The sequence below is a fragment of the Notolepis coatsorum genome, assembly GCF_963971535.1.
Source record: "Notolepis coatsorum genome assembly, chromosome: 5".
Lineage (NCBI taxonomy): Eukaryota > Metazoa > Chordata > Actinopteri > Aulopiformes > Paralepididae > Notolepis > Notolepis coatsorum.
The window spans coordinates 29,957,737-29,977,212 of NC_140169.1; the positions used below are offsets into that span (position 1 = coordinate 29,957,737).

Consider the following 19,476-nt stretch of genomic DNA (forward strand, 5'->3'; position numbering starts at 1 on the left):
CACTGGCATTTAAAGGGTTAGAATTATAAAATGTATATGTGGTGTTATGATCAGGGCTGAAGTTGAATAAAAGATTGTATTATTTTCAATCTGACATTACAAAAAAACTGAAAATCCATCAAAATCAGTGTTGTTGCTCATCAGCTAGCCTGTTTTTTAACAATAATTTGTGATGCCATCACAAACACTGGCATTTAAAGGGTACAAATAAAAAAAATGCCTGCACCAGAATGCAGGAAATGAAGTCTTTGTAACAAGAAATGTCCTGGTGGGCGACGCCCAGACCCCCTGCTTAAAAAGTGGCCTGACTGGGGCTATATTTTGCACTATATTTCCTGGCCTGAATGATTTCCCAGTCCGGCCCTGGTTAAAAGCCTCCAATGCCTATTAGTGTGTGTGCGTTTGAACGTGGGCATGTTTCAACCATACATTTCCATTTATTAAAAAATAAAATAAAAATTATTTTAATTCTTTTTACCTCCTATAATAGTGGGGGTCGCGGCTCTCTGACCCCGTTATTTTTGGGTCGCGGCCTGAAAAGTTTGGGAACCCCTGATCTAGACAGGGGTTGGGAATAGACCCACACCCTTAAAAGACAATAAAAGAAGATTGATATCAGTTTCATCTCTGTGTGTCCACTGTCCAGTAGCCACAGAGAGAGGTTTAGGTGCATGTTAGCCTAGCTTAGCACAAGGACTGGAAGCAGTAGGGAGCAGCTAGCCTATCTTAGCACAAGGACTGGAAGCAGTAGGCCTAGCTCTGCCAAAATTACAACTTCCAACAACTCCAAAACTGATGCAGGCCCTCAAAAACTGTCAAAATATTGGGAAGAAATGAAAAATTAAATAAGAAAAACGACATTGATCTCAGTCAATATTCATACATTTAAGATTGATTGAATACTTTATTTTGACACAATCGTAGGACAAACATATGAAAAAAACAAACAATAACAGTGTCAACACGCTGGTCAAAAATATTTGTAGATACAGTACTGAATTCCGCCATCCGGACACATGCTATTTGAAATATTATTATAGAATATAGAATACCAGGCCTATAAATTACCTTGTTATAGCCAACTCGCACATCTATGGATCGGGCCAAATCTGGCAGAGTTCCATTTGGATTTAGTATCTCCAGGCGTGCAGCAACAACCTTGAATGAAATCTACTGTATGTACATTTCCAGTCGAATAATGGATCTGGCTCCGCCATTTTGGATTGGATTGCAACACGGATAGTTGCTAAACATTCACAGAAGGTAGACACACTAACTGCGCTCCAATCTATGCCAATAACGTTCAGTTTTGTGATAGAGAATCCAGAGAAATAAGAGAAATTAAAAATATTCATACAGAAGTAATTTGCTTGCAGGAAGCTGGAATTCGCTAGGAAATGTAGTTTTTCGAAATGTCAACGCTCATTGAGAGCTCTGGATGCCTTCTCCTCATATGACTACAAACGGCGACACGACGCTAATTCAAAATGGTGGATATTCGCTAAATTATGAAGACATTCCATGAACTAAAATCTCACTAATAACACTTAGACTATTGGTAAACAAACGTATTGTTGAAAATATACACTGACTGCTGTTTTAACAGGATTAAGGTCTTTACTCTTGGCTACATTTGAAAGAAAACACAACATTATGTCATAGTCTGGAGAGATTCAGGACACAAACAGGCTGGAAAAGCTGGTCAGGAAGGCCAGTAACGTGGTAGGGGTGGAGCTGGACTCTCTAGCAGTGGTGGCGGAGAAGAGGAGCCTTGCTAAGTTCCATGACATCAGGGACAACCCCTCCGACCCACTATACACAGACTTGGCTGATAGAAGGAGCATGTTCAGTGCTAGACTAAGACTCCCGAGATGTAGCACTGAACGGCACAGGAAGTCCTTCATTCTGACAGCCATCAGACTTTACAATGCATCACTGTGCCTTACTGCATCACTGAGCACAGGGTGACAGTTGCCATCTTCCTGGACCTCATGTGGGACGTTTTTAGGACGATTTGCCCATCGGCACTTTGGCGACCCCTAGTGGCTCGGGTGTGCATATTTTGTAATACAATATATATATATCCAATTGAAGGCTTATTTGTTGCCTGTCGATAGCGACAAAATCCGAAAAAATCCATTTAGTGGTTCTCGAGTTACATGCTGGTATTTTAGGCTTGTGCAAAGTACTGTACATGGTATTGCGCAAAATACCACTCCCGACTCTTGGGGCTCTAGTTCCATCAATCTAGATCTGATCTCGAAAATGATTGTGGAGGGTTGTAGCCAATGAGTGTGGATTTTCAATGATACCCCACCTGGGGATGTTTGAATCAGGGATCTGGTGAAAAACTAACAAGAGAAAACAGGAAGAGAAAAACAGCAGAATTAATTGAAGTCTATGAGAAAACTCACTTTTTATTTTGTACACAGTTTACCAAAATCACTCCTAATCACTCATTTCTGAATGGATCTTTATGAAATTTGGACAGGTACTACATAAGGCTTCAGGCTATGGCTCCGTATTGATTTGTAAGCCTCCAGGCATTCTGGGGAAATACTACCTCTGGACTACTAACTACTACAGAAAAACTTGAGTAACAAGTTTTTCTACAACTCAAGTGCAGACCTATGTGACTCTATTACGTTAGCACTAAAATTTTATTTTATTTCTGGAATCAGAAACTTCAGCATGTCATCTTTCAAAAGAGGCTCCTGCATGTATTATAAGTATAAAGTATATTGTTTTGGTTTGCAAAAAAAGTATGCAGTCCTCAAAAATGAAAACTAAAAAGGCCACTTTTGGGGGCGCAGGTTAAGAGGAACACTGTTCAATATTACACTTACTGTACACTTACTGTAGACGTCTGTATATTTTGCAATATTCAATATTACACTTACTGTACACTTACTGTAGACGTCTGTATATTCACTGTATATTTTATGTTATAATGTATAAACATAACATAGGAAATGTATATCCCAGAGCTGGGTATTTTTATTCTTAGGCTTATTTTATTCTTCATTTGTGACTTGTTTTGTCTCCCTAAATGTTTGTAGTGCCACATTTACCTCGGGATGAATAAAGTATTTCTATTCTATTCTATTCTATTCTATTCTATTCTATTCTATTCTATTCTATTCTATTCTATTATATTCTTTATGGTATAATAAATCAAATGATTTCTGGCGGATGTTGGGAGGGATTTGAATATGTTCTATGGATTCACTTTTAACTTACCATTTTTGTGATTTTTAAATCTCTGTGTAGGACTACCCCTCCGTTGGTCAAGTGGCTATTCAATTTGAAAAGAACAACATTCACACCATCTTTGCTGTGACGGAAAATATGACGCATGTATACAGAGTAAATAAACATATTTATTAATCTGAAACGTATGTGAATGTCACGTATAGATATACTGTGTATAATAAATAGTATGATTGTCTGACTATTGTCATCATATATTTTTTACCACAGGAACTCAGTCAAATTATTCCAAAATCTGCGGTGGGAGTTCTGAAATCAGACTCAAAAAATGTGGTCGATTTGATCAAAAATGCCTACAATGTAAGTTTCCTGTTATTTTTTTATTATAAAATTCTGCTCTGTGTGTTTTATTAAATTCAGCTTTTTGTGTTTTATACAATTCTGCTTTGTGTGTTTTATAAAATTCAGCTTTGTGTGTTTTATTCAATGCTGCTTTGTGTGTTTCATAAAATTCTGCTTTGTGTGTTTTATTCAATTCTGATTTGTAATGTGCTAGCTGCCTGCTGTTTACCCAGACTGCATGCGTGTCTGGCCTTCACATATCTTGAAAAATGGTCATCTGAACGACTTTATTCTTGGCATGTGTATTTAGTGTACATGTAGTGTACTTATCTTCTATAGTGTACGTATCTTCTACAGTGCACGTGTCTTCTATAGTGCACTTATCTCCTATAGTGCAGTTATCTCCTATAGTGTACTTATCTTCTACAGTGCACGTGTCTTCTATAGTGTACTTATCTTCTATAGTGTAAAACAGAAATATACAGTATAGCATTATCTGCAACATTCACCATTGCATGTCACCAGCCCCTTTGGTCAATGGTGGTTTGTAAAATGATCACCATGCAGGCCTAACCATGGCCCAAACCCCAAGGTCAGCCACCCATGGAGTATCTGTATGTCCTTTTAAGTGTATCCTTATTCAGTGCCATCAAATATTGTATGTCTTGTACACCCAGAGAGAGATAGTGGAAGAAGAAGTATTCCTTCTATAACTATAGCTTCAGTTAGCTGCAGTAACAATGTTGGTTTAACAAATCCATGCTTTGTCTACCATGGCAGAGTTTGACCTCCAAAGTAACTATGACGCATCAGGATCTCCCTAAAAATGTGGGAGTCACCTATACCCCGATCTGTGCGCACAGTGGAGCAGCGGGGTCAGCCAGTGGGGAATGTTCCAACGTGGGTGTTGGAGAAGAGGTCAGTTCAACTCTTACATTTGTGATCCGTAAACAAAACGATGATGCTACTGTAGTGTACATGTACAGTAAGAATTTCACTAAGGCTGTGATTCAGAGTTGAAATAAATGTATCTTAAGGAGATTTAAACCCAAAACTCCATGTGCAGATTGTTGATTGTCCTTCTTGTGCAGCTGTCCAGTGGCGTGTGCAGAGGCGTCATTTTCTGTATCTGTTCAACCAAAAAAATGACCTGTGTCTGTATAGAAGACCAGACGTTGGTAAAGCATGACTTTACATGTCAGTATAGAGTAGATTTTTTATTTTTGGTCAACTAATACTAAGAGGTTAGTAAACTAGTTAACATTACCGTTAGCCAGGGGTGTAAAAAGTATCCAGAAATTATACTTAAGTGAAAGTATGGGTACCGTCTCAAAATCGTACTCAAGTAAAAGTCAGAGTATCTGGCTAAAAACACACTTGAGTAAAAGTCATAACGTTTATACTTTTAAATGTACTTAAGTACTAAAAAATAAAAGTAAAAACTTTTTTTCTGACTGTCTATTCTTCTGATAATGCTAGGTGTTTAATCAAAGATCCCCGCTTTCTAGTCTTGCACAAGGACCAATCAGCATGGGTATGGGCGGGTTCATTTTCCATTGATGGGGATTTGATTGGCTGTTTTTAAATAAACTGTGGCAGCAGGATTAATAACGTTAACATTAGTTCGGCCAGAGAAACAAATATACAAATTAAAATGATTGAACCTGCAAGATTTGTAGGTCTGCATTTTAAATGTAAGTAGTAAAAAGTATGTTTTTTTTTTCTCTGAAATGTCATTGAGTAAAAGTACAAGTATACAAACCTAATAATACTCGAGTAAAGTACAAATCCCCAAAAACAGTATTGTAATGAAGTACTAGCTATAAGCCCGATCAGCCCCATACCGGTACAAGATCTATTTCACGTCATAAATAGATCAACACAGTCCGTATTAAGTAATAGTAATAGTATTAATAAGAAAGAGGAGACCCAGGGCTTTCGATGGACATCGAAATTTCATAAAACTACACTACCCAGCTGAGCTCACACCAGCCTGCACCGACAACGGCTTTTTTCTGACATGATTTTCATGTTTATGCTGTATCTCACGGGACGAACAAACCTCAACGTTATTGACCTACAATACAACATATTAGCCGCCTTCAATCCTGTAATCATTCATCATACAGTATATTAACATCATAATCCATGTCTTAATGAGGTAAAGTAATCCAGTCGGACAGGAGATTTGTACTTCAGCAGCTCATGTCAACTCTCAATTGGTCACATGGTGGCAATTTACAATTATAAATCTCCCAGCTGTATTTTATAAAATCAAGCAGTGCAATTAGAATGTTTGGAATGTTTCTATCACTGTTTTAGTTTAAATCAAGCATTCTATTACTGATGCAACAATACTGTTTGTTATGGAGATTGATGATTTAGGCACAGTATACCCATGTAAGATGCTTGCATTTTGATCCCACTCCATCAACTAAATGTTTCCTCTATATCTATCTCTATGAAGATGGCTGCCATATGATTCCATCCCAGAATGTCAATTGATTATGACATGTCACATCTATTGTTTTATATCTGTGTTACACCCTCTGAACCTCTTTCCCAGATTGCTTTCAATATCACCCTAACAGCATATGAATGTATGGAGGAGACCTCATTCTATATCCACCCATTTGCCATCAAAGACAAGCTGAAAGTCACTTTTTCAACGCACTGTGAGTGTGATTGTGGTGACCGTGGCAATAGCGGTGCTCACTGCAGTGACATGGGACAGATCAGCTGTGGAATGTGCAGGTAAGGCAGGCGTCTGCAAGTGTGGCAAGATCACATGCATTCTTGAAGAATTCTACTTTACTCTAGTCCAGCGGTTCTCAAACTACGGGTTGCAACCCAAAGTGGGGTTGTGGGTTGTATTAATGTTCTGGCAACATATTTTGGCTAAATATGCCTTGTTTTATAAATGCGTATTGATAACATAGTGCTGTAATAAAATTTTCTAATACATATGCATGATCAAGTTCAACAATGTGTGCTTTTATTTTGATATTCCTTAATTCCACATTGAAATTACGCAATACATTAAGTGTGGGGTCGCCAAAGAAAATCCTAAATAAAATGGGGTTGTGGTATAAAAAAGACATGTAAGTAAAGATCACTTATTATAAACTTTTAAAATAGCAGCAAATAGTTTCAAGTGTATTTAATATAGGTATGTGCTCTGTATGTAGGTAGGTCTATGTACAGAGATCAGTACAGTACAGATAGTGTAGGAATACTCATATGATTGACAGCCTTTATGGTGGTTGTATTCCATTCCTTTTCTTCTCAGCTCACAAATCTTGCTGCTGTGTTTGCACATTGCTATACTTCACCTGTCATGTTTTCAAACTCTCTTTGGGTGTTTGCAATTTGTGGGAAGTATTAGTACATGTCTCTCATGTCTTGGTACAGTGGACAGGTTGTTAGAAAGTGCACTAGTTCCACTTCGTCTTGTCTGCAGTGGGTGCACAGTCTCTCTTCTCTTGGGAGCCAGGTCTGCCTATGGAGGCCTTTCTCGATGGCGAGGCTGTGCTCACTGATTCTGTAAATAGTCAAGGATCTCCTTCGTTTTGAATCAGTCACAGTGCTCAGGTATTCCACCACTGTGTATTCTTTGTTTAGGGAAAAATAGCATTCCAATTTGCTCTGTTTTTGGGTTGATTCTCACCAATGTGTCCGTTTTCTTTTCGCTTTCTGGTTTAGTCCAGTGTGGTTTCTGTCTGGTGGCTCTGCTTGTGTTTGTGAGTAGAGTCCCATAACCAGCTGGCTGAGCGGACATCTCTCTAGGGTCTCTCGGTAGGTGAGGGCTTTGTTATGGAGTGCGTCTGAGTCACTTTCTTTTAGGTGGTTTATACAATTGAAATGCTTTCTTTTGGATTTTGGTGATTAGTGGATATCTTCCTAATTCTGCTCTGCATGCATTATTTGGTGCTTTCCTTTGGGTGCGGAGAATGGATTTGCAAAATTCTGCATGCAGTCTCAATTTGGTGTTTGTCCCATTTAGCAAAATCTTGGTTAGCGAGTGGTCCCCAGACCTCGCAACCATACAGGGAAATGGGTTCTATGACGGAGTCTAGACGAATGTCTAGCTTGATGTTCGTTTTGATAGCGTAAAAAGTCCTTCTTGCTTTATCTCTCAGGTCATTCGCAGCTTGGTTGAAGTTCCCTGTGTCGCTGATGTTTAGGTTGAGATAGGTGTAGTTTTTTTGTGTGTTCTAGGTCAATTGTGTCTAGGAGGAATTTGTGTTTGTGGTGCTGGAGGCTGGGTCTTTTTGGAATTTCTTTTGTCATCAATGTTTGTGAGGAAGTGTATGAGCCTGTGGTTGGATTTTACAGAGGTTGCTGTTGACACAGATCCCACGGTAATTATTGGGGTCAAATTTGTCTCCACTTTTGTGGAGTGGCGATATCAGTCCTTGGTTCCAAATATTGAGGAAGATCCCAAAGCTCAGGACAATGTTAAGGAGTTTCCGTATAGCCAATTGGAATTTGGAGTTTATGAATCAGACTAATTTAGGACACCATCCGCGCCGCAGGCCTTCTTGGTTTTAAGTTATTTTATAGTTCATGTAGTGTAATTGGGAAGTAATTAGGTTACTACACACACATCATTATTGCTACAGTAAACTGATATGTGAGCTGTCAGGTAGCCTAGGTTACTACACACACATCATTTGGACATAAGTTGTTCCAGTTTTTTCTTCTCGGGAGAGATGGATATTTGTGTGTCGGCAACTGTACAACTGTATGCATGCAATTCTCGTGACTAGTGCAACGAATATCAGTAACGTTGACGTTGCTGCAGAAATATGCCTTTTCTCGCAAAAAACATTTGTTTTCTATTTGCAATTTGTCCACATAAACTACTAGGATGGCAACAAAACAGAGCAGAACGCACATTAAAACTGGACTGATTAGTAGCCTAATAATACTATTAAGGACGATTTGTTAAGTTTAGTTATGATTGAATAATTCAAATATTATGCAATTGATTATTTTGAACAGCAGTGTATGGTTGCCTGTCGCATTAGCACATTTAATATCTATTTATATGAAGAATATTGGATGGGTCATCAAAAATATTGCAGGGGACATTTTGAATAAGCCTGAATATTGGGGGGGGGGGGGGGGGGGGTCCCTTTCACTATATATTATCACTATGGCCTTAGGCTGAGGGAACACTGGGCTGAGGGAACACTGGGCTGAGGGAACAGAGGTTCCCTTCAAAACATTGGGTAGTAATGTTAATAATAATATCTCTTTCCTACAGCTGTAACGCAGGCTTTGAGGGCCAGATATGTGAGTGCTCCGTTGGGGAGAAGAATGAGAGAAAAACGTCATCTTGCCAGAAGGTTGACGGCATTGAAGAATGTCAGGGTCGTGGGAACTGTGTGTGCGGCAGGTGCCAGTGCCATGGCAGTTACCACGGCGACTACTGCGAGTGTGATGATGAACACTGCCAGAAGTACAATGATCAACTGTGTGGAGGTACAGTTTCAAAACATCTGCAAATATATCTGATTGTTGTTGTGTTTTGGCTAAGGTAGTGTGAAACCGAGTTCCATGAGCTTAACTTGTGTCTGTGGTTTACCACACCCATTCAATGCTGTTCATTGTAACTTTTACTGTCGGTTAACAGTGTGAAATAACACATTCTTCCAGACAGTGTAATATGGGTTTAATAGGACTATAGGTTTAATAGTGACACACATAGTACAAAGTACATATGAAATCAGCTTGGGCTGAGAGGAGTGCTCTCATCGTGGCCAGCTGGGAGAACACGGAGGGAGAGAAGGGGACACAGAGCTTAAGAGTAGAAACGTGTGGTGTGAGATTTACTGTAAGCTATGGTTTGGGCAACCGGGCAACATAGTCCTTTGTGTGGTTGTGGTACACCTTTCTACCGCCAGAGGACAACAACAACAACAACAACAACAACAACAACAACAACAACAACAACAACAACAACAACAACAACAACAACAACAACAACAACAACACCATGAATATGACAATGGGTGTGTCTATTATGCTTCAGTTTTCATTTTCTAATTATGGATATCTGTCAATGCTGTGGAAATGGTTCTGTAGCACAAAGCAATACTGTACTGTGAAATCAAAAGATCATAGTTAAATGTGAAATGTATTGCAGTTCACAATAAGGCATTGCCATTCTATGAGATAATAACAATAAATCACAACATGGGCTAGTGTAGTAGTAAACAAAATATATATATATAAATAAAAAGATAAAATACTGATATAATACTGGTACGGTCACTTCCGGTTCTAGTCACATTGATACAGTAGGTACATGGTTTGTCAGTCTGGGCTTGTGGTGACGGGAGGGTTGAAAAGGAAACTCTTGCAGGTGAGCAGGGAGCTCACGTGACTCTTGAACAAGAGAGATTGGCGCGGTGGAGAAGAGAACGTGGTGGAGAAGAGCACCATTTTTGAAGGAAGATGGAGGTTATTGTTCTCCCCCTGTGATGTACGTGTTTGCGTCGGAAATGTCTTGCGTATACTATGTTCATTCGTAATTGTCTTTACAAAAACGGAGAAGGCTGGTCGCCTACCGAGAGGTGGACCGAGAAGCTGGTCAGGCCCGCTGGACCAACCCGTTACCGAGGAGCTGGTCAGGCCCGCTGGACCAACCCGTTACCGAGGAGCTGGTCAGGCCCGCTGGACCAACCCGTTATCAAGGAGCTGGTCAGGCCCGCTGGACCAACCCGTTACAGAGGAGCTGGTCAGGCCCGCTGGACCAACCCGTTACCAAGGAGCTGGTCAGGCTCGCTGGACCAACCCGTTACTGAGGAGCTGGTCAGGCCCGCTGGACCAACCCGTTACCAAGGAGCTGGTCAGGCCTGCTGGACCAACCCGTTAGAGAGGAGCTGGTCAGGCCCGCTGGACCAACCCGTTACCAAGGAGCTGGTCAGGCCCGCTGGACCAACCCGTTACAGAGGAGCTGGTCAGGCCCGCTGGACCAACCCGTTACAGAGGAGCTGGTCAGGCCCGCTGGACCAACCCGTTACCAAGGAGCTGGTCAGGCCCGCTGGACCAACCCGTTACCAAGGAGCTGGTCAGGCCCGCTGGACCAACCCGTTACAGAGGAGCTGGTCAGGCCCGCTGGACCAACACGTTACAGAGGAGCTGGTCAGGCCCGCTGGACCAACCCGTTACAGAGGAGCTGGTCAGGCCCGCTGGACAACACGTTACTGAGGAGCTGGTCAGGCCCGCTGGACCAACCCGTTAGAGAGGAGCTGGTCAGGCCTGCTGGACCAACCCGTTACCAAGGAGCTGGTCAGGCCCGCTGGACCAACCCGTTACAGAGGAGCTGGTCAGGCCTGCTGGACCAACCCGTTACAGAGGAGCTGGTCAGGCCCGCTGGACCAACCCGTTACCAAGGAGCTGGTCAGGCCCGCTGGACAACACGTTACTGAGGAGCTGGTCAGGCCCGCTGGACCAACCCGTTACCAAGGAGCTGGTCAGGCCCGCTGGACCAACCCGTTACAGAGGAGCTGGTCAGGCCCGCTGGACCAACACGTTACTGAGGAGCTGGTCAGGCCCGCTGGACAACACGTTACTGAGGAGCTGGTCAGGCCCGCTGGACCAACCCGTTACAGAGGAGCTGGTCAGGCCCGCTGGACAACACGTTACTGAGGAGCTGGTCAGGCCCGCTGGACAACCCGTTACCAAGGAGCTGGTCAGGCCCGCTGGACAACCCGTTACCAAGGAGCTGGTCAGGCCCGCTGGACCAACCCGTTACAGAGGAGCTGGTCAGGCCCGCTGGACCAACCCGTTACCAAGGAGCTGGTCAGGCCCGCTGGACAACACGTTACTGAGGAGCTGGTCAGGCCCGCTGGACCAACCCGTTAGAGAGGAGCTGGTCAGGCCTGCTGGACCAACCCGTTACCAAGGAGCTGGTCAGGCCCGCTGGACCAACCCGTTACAGAGGAGCTGGTCAGGCCTGCTGGACCAACCCGTTACTGAGGAGCTGGTCAGGCCCGCTGGACCAACCCGTTACCAAGGAGCTGGTCAGGCCTGCTGGACAACACGTTACTGAGGAGCTGGTCAGGCCTGCTGGACCAACCCGTTACAGAGGAGCTGGTCAGGCCTGCTGGACCAACCCGTTACTGAGGAGCTGGTCAGGCCTGCTGGACCAACCCGTTACTGAGGAGCTGGTCAGGCCCGCTGGACCAACCCGTTACAGAGGAGCTGGTCAGGCCCGCTGGACCAACCCATTACAGAGGAGCTGGTCAGGCCCGCTGGACCAACCCGTTACAGAGGAGCTGGTCAGGCCTGCTGGACCAACCCGTTACTGAGGAGCTGGTCAGGCCCGCTGGACCAACCCGTTACAGAGGAGCTGGTCAGGCCCGCTGGACCAACCCATTACAGAGGAGCTGGTCAGGCCCGTTGGACCAACCCGTTACCGTAATCATTACCCAGTCTGATAAGCCAAGCTAACTTGTACCTATTCAAACCAAATGATCACATGAGACAACTGGGTTCTGGTTCCCGACCGTAACTATATGTACAGGACCGGTTTGGACCTGTGACAATACATATACTTTACAACACAAATGTTTGGTTTTGGCAGTGAAGAACTAATGCTTTGCCTCTCCATTTCAAGGGAACGGGAAGTGTCGTTGTGACGTGTGTGAGTGCAAACCAGGATATCAGGGCCTGGCGTGTCAGTGTACCATGTCTCAGGAGCTGTGTACCCCCCCTACGGGCAGTGTGTGCAGCGGCAGAGGCAAATGCAATTGTAACAAGTGTGAGTGTATAAAGGGGTACCGGCGGCCGTACTGTGATGAGTGCATTGGCTGCACCTCCCCATGCCAGACAAAACAGTGAGCAGACTAACATTCATTCTATCTTCCACTTCTACAATTTATCAAAATCTTTGTTAACAAACAGTAAAAACAAGCACGGAATGAAGCTGAGTCCCATACATGAAGTGACAAACAGTGTATAAATCACCCTTTCTGAAAACCAGACACTTTATCGTTTATATATAATCTGCTACTCTCAATCTTGCTTTTCTAGAGAATGCATTGAGTGCCTGGGCTTCAACACAGGCCCATATGCTAAGAACTGTGCAGAACTGTGCAGAAGTGTTAAGCACACAATGGTGGATGAATTCAAAATCACAAAAGTCTCATGCAAGCAGAAGGATGCAATGGGTTGCTGGATGAAATTCAGCATGGAACAGCTAGATGGAAACGATACATACAATGCTGAGATTATGAACACCAGAGGTGAGCTGATGATGGAATTCACAACCCTTAAATACAGCCTTTAATTAATTTACACATCATTCAATTAGATTAGATTAAAATGTATTGTCATTATAGCGAAAATAAGTTTGGCATCCAATAGGTGCAAATGTAACAGTACAGCAAACAGGTATATAAAGCCGCTTTGAATCTAAATAGATAAACAAGGTTGATTAACCAGTGTTCCAGGGACCCACTATTCTTCCGAGGACAGTTTGTCTATTTAGTTGTGAAAATATACAACATATTTTATTTGTTTATGTCTTATTTAAATAACTATACATGCTAAGAATTATGCCTTTATAAAGAAAAAGAAAAAATATATATACTGTATATATATATATTTAACTCACATCTAGATTGTCCAGAGTTGCCTAATATCTACCCTATCTATCATTGTTCTAGATTGTCCTGAGTCCATAAATATCTCATTCATCATTGGAGGCTCCATCGCAGGTGTGATTTTTATTGGCATTCTGATCCTCCTCCTCATCAAAGCCCTCATCCACATAAACGACGTGAAAGAATTCAGGAAGTTTGAAAACGAGAAGAAGAACCCCAAGTGGATACCGGTGAGCTTATACCACTGCCGTTTTGTCACTGTCATTTGAGTTATTTCTAGGTGCAGCTTTCTAGCGCCTACAGCTGGGCTGCAGATGTCGTACGATTTCCCCATGTACTGCGGTTTCACTTATATTTGGTATATTTGGTCAGATGAAATCAGACACTAAGATGAACAACATAGAAGTGTGTGTGTGTACGTGCGCGCGTGCGTGCACGCGCGTGTGTGTGTGTGTGTGTGTGTGTGTGTGTGTGTGTGTGTGTGTGTGTGTGTGTGTGTGTGTGTGTGTGTGTGTGTGTGTGTGTGTGTGTGTGTGTGTGTGTGTGTGCATGCGTGTGCATGCGTGTGTGTGTGTCGAGGGCATTCCAAAACTATGGGTAGGGCTAAGGGAAGGGAATTGGGCTAATGAGTTGATATGATGTAATAATTAAAAAAAATTATTAAATGATTTACTAATTCACATATATTTCTACATTTAAAAATGTAATTACAATATAAGTATTGATTTCATTTTGGCACATTTTGTCCTCCATTAATATAGAATTTATCAGAGGTGAAATTGTTACATTTGTTGCAGTTTTTCATTCTGATTCTTTATTCTTTATCACGTCATATACCTTGACAAGCATAAAAGATCTGAGGTATAGGAGCGTCAGAGCTGCTCTACCAGGCTTAGAAACAGCTTCTTCCTCCAAGTGACCCATCTACACCAGGCTACCCACACACTAACTCACTAACACACACATACACACACTCACACGCATGCATACAGTACACTCCTACACCCTCACCTGACCCCTACGCACACACGCATGCACGCACGCACACTCACACACACACTCATACCCCCCCACCCCATGCTCTTTCACCCACCTACACGTCACTTACCCTGATCCCTCCCCTCTGCTCAACCGCCCCCCACCCCCCAGCCCGTGCACTTTATTGACTTGGCAAGTTGGCATGCTATTTGCAGCTCCATTACATGATTCTACCTCATCCGATGCTATTTGCAGCTCCATTACATAAAATGGTAAATGGTGCATTTATATAGCACTTTATCCAACGTGCTTTACAATTTTGTGTTCCTCACATTTGACCCATTCACTCACACACCTTCACCACACCATTCACACACCGATGGCTAGGGTGACCAGATGCAAAAAGTCCAAAAGTGGGACAACAGTAAGATTTTGGTGGGACAAAGTGGGACAACAGTAAGATTTTGGTGGGACAAAGTGGGACAGATAGATAATGTAAATTTTTTTATTAGAATAACTGAGTCTGGCAAAATGACAGGAGCTAGTTTCATACCACAGTCGGCTGACCTGTATGAATGGGAGTGTTGTACTGTGTGATAGACACTTGTTATCTCAGCTGCAGTGACCTTGTCCGTCTGGCTATCATTGTTTGGTTTAAAAAGAAACGTATCCATAGATCTGGATGTTTCTTTTTGGTGAACCACTTTCAAGTGAGACTCACGTCCACTGTGGCGCTTCAAGTCGTATTCTCCTCCATGCGCAATTGAAAACGAACTATGACACAAAACACAGAAAGCCTGCTGCGGATTGCCTGCCATCTGCCTCACCCAGTCATGTGTCGTTTGCCAGTCTTGGTTATAACTGCAGGTCCGTTTCTTTTTACTGCTTTCCATCTTGAACTAGTTCGCTTGTAATGTTGTTGTGTTTTTTTTTACTAATCAGATTTGCGATATGAGGTAGCGTCACAAGTTCAACTCTCACGAGCAGAGCAGTGCGCTAAATTACTATAACCAATCAGATCTGCGATATGAGGTAGCGTCACGACTCAGTCACGTCACAAGCAGGCAAGCAGCGCGCTAAAGTACTATAACCAATCAGAGCAATGTGTGTGGACAAGAGGCGGGTTGCTACGTTTACTGTCTGTAGGGAGGGGCTTTTAGACGCATGTTTTTTTTTGGCTTCGAAAAGAGGGACATCCTCTCAATATGAGGGACGCGGGACATTTGGTCAAATGGTGGGACAGTACAACCAAAAGGGGGACACCTGGTCACCCTACCGATGGCAGAGGCAACCATGCAAGGTGGCAACCTGCTCATCGGTAGCAATTAAGGGCTTAAGTGTCTTGCTCAAGGACACTTCGACATGCTGCCCAGGAGGAGCGGGAATCAAACCGGGAACCTTCCGACTAACAGCTCTACCTCCTGAGCCATTGTCGCTATTTGCACAGCTCCATTACATGATTCTACCTCATTCAATGCTATTTGCACAGCTCCATTACATGATTCTACCATTATACTGGAATATTTCCATTCTGCAAATATGATAATATTCAGGTGTTCTTTTTATCTTATCCATAACTTTTTATCTTTAGCCTCGCTGTGTATTTATCTGATACTATGTAGGGGGACATCAATGAAATAGGATAGAATAGAAGCAATATAAATAGCATAACGTAGCAGCAGAAACAATGATAAAAAGCTTTAAATTATAATACAATAATCACAGTATGGATGTAGTGTGTGCAAAGTTGCAGCAGAACCAACGATACCATTGTTTAAAATTATAATACAATAATTGTATAGCACAGTATTGTGACTCTGTACAGTGAGTGAGTAACAGGCAGACAGGCAGCAGGGTGTTTTTATCATAGGCTGTTTTATTTGTTCATGCTGCTGAATGTACAAGCATACCCCTAATTATGAAGTTTGCTCTCTCAACAGGGTGATAATCCACTGTTCAAGACTCCTATCTTGACTGTGACAAACCCTACCTTCACTGGAGAGTGAGCACCATCAGCACCAGCAGGAATAATTCCAGACGTTGCACAGTATTCTATGTAGGACATAATTGAAGATACAGTTTCTATTTTGATACCATTATGTCTACATTACTTTCAGGAGAATACACTGAGACTGATCAGTACATTAGAGGCAAACGTCTTGTTCATGGTGCTTGTTCAACTGGCTCTGATCTGATATTGTATAGATGTGTAGTGTGTGTGTGCAAAGTAGCAGCAGAACCAACTATAAAATTGCTTTAAATTATAATACAATAATCACAGTATTATGACTCCGTACAGTGAGTGAGTAACAGGCAGACAGGACCCAGGGTGTTTATATATAATTGCTTCTAATCTTACTCAGACCCTTGTATTCCTGCTGCACATGCGATATAGATTACTTATTTTCACTTTTTACTGATACAGAATATTCTCCTCTTCCATCATGCTATTTCAATATAATTTCAATGTTCAATATCATTTCAATGTTCAATATCATTTCAAGGCCAATCCATCAATCATGTACAATACCAACCATTTATTTTAATTCTTTGTATTGTTTGTAAACATTGGAGTTATAGATATATATTCTGATTCATGATCAGTTAAGAAAGTTCCAAAGAGCATATTTATTTTCAGGATTGGGCCTTGGATGTATGATGACATGGCATGTTTTCTTCATCTTTTACAAATAATCTTCCAGTCACATTAACACTTTAACCGCCGAAAACTCCGGAACTCGTCATTCCCCGCAATGCTCATTCCGCCGAGGACGCCTTAACTCGTCTTTGATGTCAATATTTCAAAAATCTGTCATCGAAATCATATTTCCTTTCCGGAGCTCTGAGACACAGTGCTGATCTCCTCTCAACTCTCTAGCAGTTCAAGAGCGCCATCTGGTGGCCGATCGGCAGATCGCCAACCGGATATTAACCTTTGAACCAGTAGTACTCATGCAAATGTGGTCCGGCCACTCTCTATAGCTCCCGCGACTCCATCTTGAAACACTGGATAATAGATCGCTCGCCCTAACTCAATAAACAACGTTATTTGGACGTATTTTCTATTATACAACCTGGAAATGGATCGGGCATTTCTACATCCCATAATCGAAAACGGTCTACTCCACGCTGATCGTCCAACGGCGCGAGGAACATTCAGCGTTATCATAAGATTCAGCGTTATATTCTAACGTGTTCAATATAAACTGCTATGATGAACATATGACCCACTCTGGATGAATCATCTAACGCTGCCCACGGAATTATAAACGATCCCCCGCCCATCCGGTCATCATCAGATGATACGTAGATCATTCTAGAAGTACGTCCAGTTGACATTTTTCATCTCGCGCCGATCGCTACCAAACTGTATTTCATCATCAATATAATGCATTTAGGGCTATAAATCACGTTCTGAAGAAAGCTGCAGAAAACGATAAAAACATACTTATACTTTAGACCATATTTTAGTATGAATATGTGAATGAAAAAGTGTAACGTTGCTACACCCTTAACAATACATATAGGACATTGAATGGGCCATAATAATGGCAATGTAGCAATAGAATTTAAAAAGTTATAGCCCTGCAAAGAAGGGGAACTTCTCCATAGACAAATAGAGCTGGCGAGGGATGGTAAATTATGAATTTAACCCATGGCGATCAAAGTGTTAACATTAGTTTCCATTGTAATTTACATGTTTTGATGGCTTCTCTAGACACGGCTATATGTCTCAACAAATGTTCTCGTCTGACACTGTTTTATGGTCATTCACATCATGAAGAGCAGCATCACGAATGGCTAGTGAGTGAAGGTTTATGAGCGGTAAAACACAGACACAATAGGGTATATAGGATGATGGAGGGTATGTGAATGTACAGTTACCTTTTTCTTATGTGTTTTTGGCAAATACCAAGACTAGCCTTAGCTGTAACCTTTAAAAAAAACAAATATATATATATATATATATGTAACGGTTGTGACAACATCACCTCAAACTTCGATGCCCCGAGTGGGAGTCAAACCCCGGTCTCCCACACTGCGGGCAGCAACACAGACCGCTATACCAAGAGGTGAATTCACTTATTTGTATTGTGTCTATGCGTCTTTTGAGGATGTGAGAGTGAGTTTAACCCATAGTACCGCTACTCACCCCAGCCCTTCTTGACTGCGCTTCACGATACCATCCGTTACATTATATATAATTTTTTGGTTCTCACTTTTTCTGTATTTTTGCTCCCATCCCAATTTAGTCATTATGCCAATTCCCTTCCTGGTTGTTGCGTGCATTGCCCCACTGTCGGCCTAGGGAGGGTGTAGAACTACCACATGCCTCCTCTGAAACATGTGGAGTCAGCCAGCCGCTTCTTTTCACCTGACAGCGAGGAGTCTCACTGGGGGAATGTAACGCGTGTTGAGGTTAGCGCTATTTCCCCCCGATCCCCTCCCTGCTGAACAGGCGCCCCGACCGACCAGTAGGAACCGCAGTTTACAATGACCAGGACACATACCCCGCCGGCTTCCCACCCGCTAACACTGCCAATTGTGTTAGTAGGGACGACTGACCAAGCCGGAGGTACCGCTGACAGCTGGATTCGATCCCAGAGTCTCTGCAGTAGGCGAGTGCATTCTCCACTGCGCTACCCAGCCTAGATGTAACCTTAACCTAGAATATATTAGGGTCAAAATTACTTCTCTTTTTTGGGGGCATTGTGGCTGTTTTATATAGAAAATATATATGCATACATAAATAATGTACAAATGTAACAATTTCACCTCTGATTATGACCAAATAAACTTATTTCATTTGTTGATGGTTTGTGTATTCCCTTTTTCTCCCCTCCTCCCCCAATAAAACGACATAGGTATTGTATATCGCTTTACTGTATGTATAATAGTATGCACGTACACACATTTAGTTGTTTTTGTATTTGAAGCTTTGATAACAAGAGTTACATTCATAGCCATTGTTATTCACTGGCCAGACAGACTGTTCTCAGACCAATGGTATATGTAGAGTTATTCATAGGCTAGACTGAAAGGGAATATCATCCAATCCTATAGGTTACATGAGTAGTGATTATAATTAGGGCTGTTTATCGCGTTAATTAGATTAATTAATTACACAGCAAATTAGCGCGTTATGAAAATTAACTCAAAATGTATTCGATTTTTTATTTTATTTTATTTTTTAATCTCATTCATTCCATAAGTACGTAGAATAAACATTTACAAACTTTTTTTTAAATGGCCCATTTGCATGTTCTTGGTATCTGATTCTAGGTACATATATGGATCTCAGGGAATGTATTCCCAGTGTCAGAAATAC

General features: G+C 42.1%; 1 protein-coding gene across 2 annotated transcripts in view; it reads left to right on the forward strand.

Moving 5' to 3' along the window:
- Positions 1-18,930, forward strand: part of itgb2 (integrin, beta 2) — a 40,423-nt gene extending 21,493 nt beyond the window's left edge. For both annotated transcript variants that reach the window (XM_084314780.1, XM_084314781.1), the window contains 9 exons: positions 3,271-3,366; positions 3,481-3,570; positions 4,333-4,470; positions 6,119-6,306; positions 8,822-9,039; positions 12,182-12,401; positions 12,598-12,809; positions 13,233-13,399; positions 16,088-18,930. In XM_084314780.1, the coding sequence (XP_084170906.1) occupies positions 3,271-3,366; positions 3,481-3,570; positions 4,333-4,470; positions 6,119-6,306; positions 8,822-9,039; positions 12,182-12,401; positions 12,598-12,809; positions 13,233-13,399; positions 16,088-16,153 (1,395 nt within the window). In that variant the 3' untranslated portion in view covers positions 16,154-18,930. The remainder of the gene's footprint in view (positions 1-3,270; positions 3,367-3,480; positions 3,571-4,332; positions 4,471-6,118; positions 6,307-8,821; positions 9,040-12,181; positions 12,402-12,597; positions 12,810-13,232; positions 13,400-16,087) is intronic.
- Positions 18,931-19,476: the final 546 nt, after the last annotated feature.